At 42.4% G+C, this 9,477-nt stretch overlaps 1 protein-coding gene across 1 annotated transcript in view; it reads right to left on the reverse strand.

Annotated features, from left to right (window-relative positions):
* Positions 1–5,912, reverse strand: part of gfod1 (glucose-fructose oxidoreductase domain containing 1) — a 29,855-nt gene extending 23,943 nt beyond the window's left edge. The window contains exon 1 of the mRNA XM_023804649.2: positions 5,047–5,912. Within this exon, the coding sequence (XP_023660417.1) occupies positions 5,047–5,299 (253 nt within the window). The 5' untranslated portion in view covers positions 5,300–5,912. The remainder of the gene's footprint in view (positions 1–5,046) is intronic.
* Positions 5,913–9,477: the final 3,565 nt, after the last annotated feature.

Consider the following 9,477-nt stretch of genomic DNA (forward strand, 5'->3'; position numbering starts at 1 on the left):
GCCTTCAATAGACAAACCCAAGGTCTCCAAATCCAACTGCGATCCAACTCGGGCCCGAAACAAAGGCAATTTCACAAGACCTTAAGCCCAGGCACCTTTCTAGTTGGAATTAGCATGTAAATTAACTGGATGGGTGTGAATCAACAGGAGACACAAAATCACGCCGCCTTGTGTGTGAGAGTGCGGCCCATTCTGTGATAAACACCCAGACATGAAAGAAGAAGGAGAAAGGAAGAGAAGTACTCAGCAAGGAGAACCCGCCTGTCAACAGGCTGGGCTAGCTGGCATCACAGAAAACACGGGCCAACAGATGCATCGTTGCGCCTCTACCACGTGCATCACAGCCGCGCAACCAAAAAACAAGCCCTGGACACAACACTCTTCTTCAGAGATGACTATTATTAACAACGAATGCAGCGAGTCAGCTTGTCCTTTTCAGTAGAATGCTAATTAACCTACTAGAGCCACAGCTGGTCTCACAGGTACTATTCTTAGGCAGGGTTGCCTGGCTTGTGTACAACAGTGGAGATGAGCTGGTTATTTGACCCACCCTACATACCCCCCCACCCCTCACCCCCTCAGGTCTAAAACTCTGAAAGGCCAAACAAGATCTGGCCAGGTAAATGGGCAAATCAAACAGGTTTTTAAGAGAAGTGCGGCAATTTGTGTGTGTGAGTGTTATATGCTGTGTGATAAACATCTGTTATTTTGACATTGTGGACAATCATTTTTTTCAGTCCCCACAAGGGAAAACTCAATTTAATAAAAATCTGTGACTGCAATCAAAAAACTAAAAATACCAAAAGTCTTGTATTTTGTTTGGTTACTCATGGATAAGGTTAGGACTGGGTAGGGGTTAAGGTTGTCATTATTGGGATTGGGGTTTTGCCAAAGAAATGAATGGATGGTCCCCTCAAAGATATGAATACAAGCATATTTGTGTGTGTGTGTGTGTGTGTGTGTGTGTGTATGTGTGTGTCAGGGCGGTTTTTGTCAAGTGTGGTTCTCAACTCTCCCATATTACACCCATACAGCCAAGATAAATACATAAGTTTAACAGTTGTGGCATAACAATATGGCATAATTAAGCACCCCTGCAACACCACTACTACTTTGTCCAGTAATGAGACACCTGATTGGACAGACATAATGCAAGACCATTAAGGAGGCACCTGAGTGGACAGACATGATGTAGACCTACCCAATAAAGAGGCACCTGATTGGACTGACATGATGTAAGCTCCCCCCTAACAGATATTCTTGAGCCATAGATTTGATCTCTTAAATCGTGTGTAAAGGTAATAAGAAAAATGAGAAAAAGAATATTATAAATAAAAGTAATGAATCGATTGTTCTGGTTAGAACTAACTGTGAGACCAATGGCAACAAGGTACCATTGAAGGTGCCCTTGCAGGATACATCACGTGGAATGGTTTTCAGAGCAAAGAAATGAAAAGAAATGATGGTTTAGGTGCTGGGAAGGGGAGAGAAAAAATCACTCATCAAACAACGACAGACAAAAGGGTAAACTGCTGTCATTTCCACAGTCAAACTAAAATCTCACATTGATGAAAAAGGGAAGAATGAGTTTAGACTGTGGCAGGAGTTTAGATGGTAGGAAAATCTAAATGGTCTTCTGTTAACCTGCCCAGCAAAGATGTCTATATTGAAACTGAACAATGCAGAGACCTGGGGTGAGTTTCCCGAAGCCTTCTTAACACTAACACTTAACACTTAAAAGATAGAACATACAAACGACATAGCGTCAAGAAGGCTTTGGGAGCTAGCTCACCCCTGAACATTTGTGAAAAAACTTAGGAAGAACCATCTTTACAAAGGACATGTTCTTGAAAATAAAGAAATTATAGAATTTGCATAGCCTAAAGATCATTTAATTTTTATATGTTAATACCCTTACATTATTCACAGATGGGAAGGAAGGAATTCTGAGTGACAGATTCTAACAGCAGCAGAGAGGCAGAATTGTTAGTGTTCTATTGTATAATCAAATGGATGATCTGCAAAATTATTGCTGCAAGAGAGCTGAATCAGGCATAAGCATTCTGGGAGTCGATGACACTTGCTTATAGCCCCATCACAGTAACATCAGACTGTTACAGAAAGGAAAGACTGGTTCACCAGAGTGTGACAAGGCTCGTGGGCGAGCAGGAAAAGAATCAGGTGCGTTTCCAGCCTCAGCATATGAGGTGTATTGTATTGTTCCAGGCTGGGGGTTTTTATCTCTTGGGGCTGTGGGGAAGATCAAAACGATGGAGTTTACCTGAATAATGGGTGGGAGCAGACATAACCTGTTCCCTCGGCCTATGAAAGCCAACAAGTTGCATCACGCAACTCGTGATGTCATCATAGAGCCAAAGAAATGAAAGGCATGTGCGTATCATGAATAAGTAGGAAATATTATATTAAGTATTTTTTTTATTAAAAGACAAAAAAAACAAATGCTTTTGGTTGAGCGGTAAATCAGTTTTAAAAGGGTAGATCAATAAATAATGTGAACACTGCGTTGATTTGCATTTTTTTTAAAAATACTTTCCATACACAGTGTACTTTCTGCCACAACTTTCCACTCAGAACTAGTTTTCCAGCATTTTGTTTCATGAGTATTTAAAGGCAGGTGACAAACGGCAAAAGATAATGACAGTGTGTGTATATTTATTGACACCCAGACACACCACCTTGCACATAACGCTTGGCACTATATGCGGTGTGTTGGAGAGCAATCAGCCAATCAGCAAATCAGCCACACGTTCGGCCTGCAGGTCTTACTTTCACATTCATAATCAGGGTGCTTGATCAGCAGGAAGATCCTGTGGCATGTCTGTTTTCATGTGGACAAAAATGCCTCACATGCAATTGCTGTAAACATCTTTAGAGTGTAAACAGGGTTAAAATCGAATGTGTTACATTTTCGCAGCTCACAATCATAATCATTATCATGGCCTCCTTGGCAGCACAAACAATTAGGGATACGTGATGCCTTTCAGTCTGCAAGCTCGTGAGAGTGAAAAACAAAATCTCATGAGAGCCAGCTTCTTCATTCACTATCACCTGGAACAGTGCTGACCCAAGACAGGCCTCCCCTTTGTGCATGTCTCAAGAAATGGGGGGGGAACACTACACAGGAGGAGCTAGGGCTGGGGTGACTTAAAACCAGCTTTTGCCAGCTCTGACCTAGTTCATACTCATTTGAAAGAAAATAATAATAACAAAGATGCTTTGCATCGGTTCATGGTAGTATCAGTTTCTTACCTTGCTGGATTATGAAATTAGCTGAACCTTTGTTTTACTAACTGTTTAATTAGTCCATTCAAAATATTTTCCGATTCCATTTCGTGTCCATTTACTGCGGACTAACGATCGATAAGTCCTGCTGATATTGTGCTTTACTGAACAGCAAGATCCGACAGATCAGGTTAATAACTCCATAAAGTCCACTGCAGTACAAGTACGCTTTCGAAGCCCTCACCTGCATGGCAGTGAACAGAAGAACCGGTAGGACTGTAATATGCACAAATATTTGAAATCTACAAGAGAAATTAACAATCAAAACTGATTTCCGTCTATGTATATCTTACATACAGTAAGCACTTCTAGGTTACAAGGTTATAAACTAATTTGCCTTGCAATAAACAATGCATTATATAAATTTTCCAGACCCAAAAACTAGCCAAAATGAAGGTACCCCTTGCCTCACTTTCATACTGCGCATTGTGTTATACATAAAGCCACCCCCCACTAAAACTGATTCAGACACTGGATACTGTTTAATAATATTCTTAGTGTATTCGTCAACCTTAGCGCCCCGCCCACATAATGCCAACCATCAACAGTCAACCAGGAAACATAAACGATCCCTTTCCTTCATGAACGTCCACCAGTTATTTTCGGTGTCCATGACGGCGGCTGAACACGCTGGGGCTATTTTTTGCTGCCACGAGACACCTGCATGTGTCAGTCTGCCCTCCGATCCAGAGCGGACGCTGCCTGCAGAGGGACGGGGAAGGGTAACACCTCCCTGAGATCCCTCAACCTGCCTGCATTTCACGGGAGTAGATGCGGCAGAATCTAGAGCTACACCCGATTCAAACAGTCGCCGTCTACTGTGCAGAAAAAAAAAGATCGGTCGTTACGACCAATAACCATGCTGATTAGAGTGCTTTTAAAAGAAATAGTGATTTGGCAACGTGACACAATAACATGTCGTCTGAGCACTACTAACAGCAAGCGAAATTGCATTAGATGATTTACTGAACTGAACAGTCCGTTCACATACTCTTTCAATCATCCATTTCAAGCCTGGTTGTTTAAATCATACTGATCTACAACACCTCATTATTATACTAACACACACTTCACCTACCTAAACCTGCGACAACATAGTTATGCAAAAATATATCTTGCCTATTCTAATTGCTTTCAGTGCTCATCAAAAAGCCAATAACGCGCATTCCAAAAACATATGAAGTGTCATTTCATTTGGATATAAGGACCCATTGTTTGCAAAAAATACTGTTGCACACGACCAATATATTTCAGTATTTTTAGAGAGCTATCCATCTTTGCTGTGAAGCTGAATGTGACCCTTTGTTTCTTCGAAAGCCTAAACAAACTGATGAACGGAATATAGGAAACCGGTTCACGCTGCCAGTTCCTTCATTACGAGCCAGCCGCACCTGCCCTGCGGCCAGTCTGCACACCAGATCCAGCTCCCGAACCGAACCTCTGGGCTCTCTTGCACGGGCTGCCAAAACTGGGGATCTCCAGTGAGGAAATTACACGCCCCATAAAGCCGTTGCATGTCATGCTACACGGTTTCGGTATGCGTTTGTACCAGATATGTAGGTAACCTATTTAATTTCACCGCGATTGCATGATGGCGTTTCGTTTTTGCAGGAAGTTCAACGCATGATGCAAGATGCAGCAGGGTACGATAAGTGTGAAAGGAAAAGACGCCGAGAAGCATAAATATCCGAACAAAATACGATAGTTTCCCTGCGCACAGCTGCAAATAAGACTGAGACTCACCCAATGTCTTGACGGCAATCTGCCTGGTGAGCGGGGGAGGTAGGTTGATGCACACCAAATCCACATCCTGGTGCAGCAGCACGTCGTCGATCCGATTCGTATAGAAGGGCACGTTCATCTCCTTGGCCAGCTCCTCGGCTTCTTCTTGAGTGAGTCCCCACAGCGCCTTGACGGCGAAGCCCTCATTCTTCAGAAGGGGGATGATCACCCTGGCCGTCAGGCTGGTGCCAAACACCCCGACGCCGGGCAGCATGGCTCCTCTCGCCCACGATCAGTTCTTACCGCCGAGCGTCTCCGCTAACCATCCTAAGACCCAGAGCAGCACTGACCCGAAACTAGGCGCAGATATACGAGAAAGATTAAACCGTGCCATCAGGTTAACGATCCACCTGCACGGAGGGAGATCCACGCGCCTCGCATTTTCGCATCAGCCCTGGTTTCTGGTCTCGGTGCTTGGGGTTTTCCTTGCACCTAGCTACGTCGGTACCCGCACGCCGCGATCAGTCTGCGCCTGTTTCATCCTTTTACGTGTCGGCTTCCTCCTCCAAGCGTCGCACGCTTATCTTCTGCCCAAAGACATGTCACCTTCTGTTTTCCTGCAACGCCCTCTTTTGAGGCGAAAGAAAAAATGTACTATTTAGCTTTATTTCTTTTTTGTATTTATAAATACGAAACACATGTTTTTTTGAGATAGGCCTCTTTTGCCGGTGTTGTAAGAAACCAGCGGTGAATAAAACGTGCTGTGGGATGCCCGGAGTTGTTATAGTGCTGGTTATTGATGTTGCAATGCTGTTTTGCACTATGCAGAATACGTCAAGCTCCCTCCCGCCCTGTTTTAACCCTCAAGTGACAGGGCAGAATTCCACTTTCTCAAAAATCTAATAATAACGACACATATTAATATTTTTCAGGCGACATAGATCATTTTAAATCAAAATAACCATGGTATTACCGTCTGTCTTTAATGCAGCTGTGGATTCACTGATGGTGTGGTGAAATATTAACCATAAAGCAAACTGGTCATGCTTATTCCGGGTCTTCAACACAGCTGTACACACACCATAATATTTTGAAGCAAATTACGATCCTGTCGGTTCATTTTTTGTGGTGTGTTTCTTATTAGGTTGCACGGCGGAAGTTCAGTATTGATGCATCAAATATCTTGGTAAAAAGAGCAAAGAGTTCCCCAGTAGCTATATTAGATGTTCAAAATCATGAGGACCATGTTATTCAAATCTGCTCGGACAGGAAGTCATACGATCGAGTACACGAAATTTTCCTGGAAGACTAGCAGTGATAATTGTGATGTTTTCATATGAACATTCGCGTTAAATTAATACTGCCAATTGTGCTGTGTCACACAGAGGGGTAAACCCAATTACTACTCCTCAATAGAAGGTTTGATACACACACACATACATATATATATGTGTGTGTGTGTATATATATATATATATATATATATATATATATACACACACACACACACACAAATATGAACAAAGATTTCAAGAGAAATGGATTTCATTTCGAACCTGTGTCACAGTTTTGGATAAATGGTTTTGTAAATAGTCAACATATATACCACAGTTGGTGTCCTCTTACAGGGGACTCATCCAGAGTATACCCCAGCCTTGTGCCCTGTGCTGCTTTGGCTAGGATCCACGCCGTTATGAACAGGGTTTGGTTATCTGGTACACCAGACATTTATCTGTGGGCTGGCTAAATTTATTGCGTGGGACCCCAAACTCCAGGGCCAGTTTTTAACCCCAGTGCAGCCCTGGCCAGTATAGCCAGCTGGAAGATGAATTGGTGGTATAAGTCACTTCTTCAAAACAGCTGAAAAACACAATCCTGGGATTATATTTGATTTCTTTAATCAGGGTATGATCACTAGTTAGCAAAAGAATTGCAGCACAACATGGATTCATTTTTGAGGAAGAAAAAAACGAAAATCCCAAGTTATCAATTTGAATACACGTTGCGAGAGCGAACTAACGTCAGAGGGGAGGTGCAGTGCGAGGGAGGTGTTGGAAGGGTCCTTCTTGGGGAGTCCTTGCACACTGGTCTTGGGCGTGACCCCTGATGTGGAGGTTGGAGATGTTGGAGACCTTTCCCACCAGCTGACCATTAAGGTGCACGCCAGCATCAGAGCAAAGACGACCCAGCTAAGGATAGACCACACCTTGCTAATTTTTAGATGACTCCCTTTATGTAAATTTTTTCATCAATTTAGTTCCTCAGCAAACACTCTTTAATTCAAAGCTGCTTTTTTTTTAACCCATTCGTATAGCTAGACATTTCTTATTGGAGCAATCATGGGTAAATATTTTGCTCAAGGGCCCAAAGCCAGGGTCCACCTGTGACTTTAGCTCACCAGTCCATGCTCTTAGCTAGTGTGTTACCTGCCACCTGAAGTGGAGAAAATATCTAATATTTTCAGTCTATAAACGTTGATGAAACAACACAAAAAATTGAAATTACCATCAGAATTACATTTGAAAACCTTAAAAAACTAGGCCACCTGATATATATTTATAAACATATATCAGATTGCTAGTTATATATATGCTAGCAATCTGATATATGTTTAAAAATATATATAGGACACACTCTGTCCCAGAATTGAACCTTTGTAGGTCTTTTAAATACAATTCAGCACAAGGGGGACAACCCAACTTACCTACGTATTTAGAGAGGGGAAGTCAGCCTGTCTACTTAAGTCAATAGTTTCTTGTAACGATGCATAGCTTAACCAACAATGCATGACCTATCCGTGTACACTCACATCTGAGCTGAGAATACACGGGAGTTTGCATGTTCTTCCCGTGTCATCATGGGGTCTCCTGCAGGTATTCCGGTTTCCCCCCACAGTCCAAAAACATGCTGAGGTTAATTGGAGTTACTAAAATGCCCATAGGTGTGCCTGTGAGTGAATGGTGTGTGAGTGAATGGTGTGTGAGTGTGCCCTGCGATGGGTTGGCACCTCATCCTGGGTGGCTGCCTTGCGCCCATAGAATCTGGGATGGGCTCTGGAACTCCCACAACCCTGACTAGGATATACGGTTACAGAAAATGAATGAATGAATGGATGGATGGATGGCTGGATGGATGGGGGCAGCATGTGGCTCAGTGGGCTAAGCCTGTGTGCCTGTAATCACAAGGTTGCCAGTTCAAATGCAGCCTCAGCATGTCTGCGGGTTCTTGAATAAGGCCCTTAACCCCCAGCTCCCTGGGCGCCGCTACAGGTGGCTGCCCTTCATGGACAGCTTACTCTACAAAGAGCAAGTTGAGGGAGGCATAAAGACATAATCAGCATTTCTCCACAGAGATCAATAAAGTATTAATTATTATTAATAGTAAGCTTCTATTATCTTTGTCTAGTATGTTTGCAGTCAAGTCATGCCCTGCTCACTGACCTGAATGGATGTGGAATAAAGATGTCATGGAAGAAAGTTCTGACTAAGAAACAGAGACTTGTGCAGTGACTGAGAGCAAGCGCTTACATTGATTCCTTGATGTCACTGACTTCCATTGATGAATTATGTGGGGGGTCAGTTGTGGTTCAACTTGCTGGTGACACAACCATTGTGTAAACACAATGTAAGTCTCACATCTACTGATATCTGATTTACATCAATGAATGAAAGATACACCGAGCCAGCAGTGTTGCTGTGTTTGACTAATTATGGCATCAATTCTATTGTCCTATCAAAAATATCAGTTATCTTTCAGTACTCCCTTAGCTTAAAGCTCATCACTCTATATAAAAAAAATCACTTTATCTATCAGTTTCTCACCTTTGATGACAATAAGACTCACGGTATGATGGTGGCCAATGAGGGATGGAAATTGATCTATGACACACTGATACCAGCCCATATCTTCCTCTCTGAGGGCAGACATGGTCACATAAAAGACCAGTTTGAATCGGTTACCCTGGATAGAAATCCTGCTGCCCGGAATTGTATTGTAGGTTGATGTTAAAGCATGAACTCACGACTGCTAAATGTCATTAAGTGTGGCTTTCAGATGCTTTCATTATAGTTCCTTACTGATCATCCTTTGTCAGACATATTTAATTCTACCATCAATAATGCTGTACTAAGGCTATGTTTAGAGTCATATTACTCTCTAAGTTATGCTATTTGTCTGTTCCCTTTGTCATGCTTTCTCCAACTATAACAGGTTCTGCCAACACAAATTTCCACCGGCCTTGGTAGTTTACAAATAAAGATTCTGATTCTGGTGCAATTTTAACACACAAATCGACAGTTACAACAGTTACAACTCTATCTTTGTCACTGTCATGTTAAGAAATGCAAACAACACTTGAGAAAACTGAAAAGATTAGGGATATTTACCCAAGAGGGAAACCATCAGTACAAAGGAAATCTTCATTATCCACAGATCTGCATTTATTGCAGTTCC

This window comes from Paramormyrops kingsleyae, chromosome 15 (assembly GCF_048594095.1).
Source record: "Paramormyrops kingsleyae isolate MSU_618 chromosome 15, PKINGS_0.4, whole genome shotgun sequence".
NCBI classification, from domain to species: Eukaryota; Metazoa; Chordata; class Actinopteri; order Osteoglossiformes; family Mormyridae; genus Paramormyrops; species Paramormyrops kingsleyae.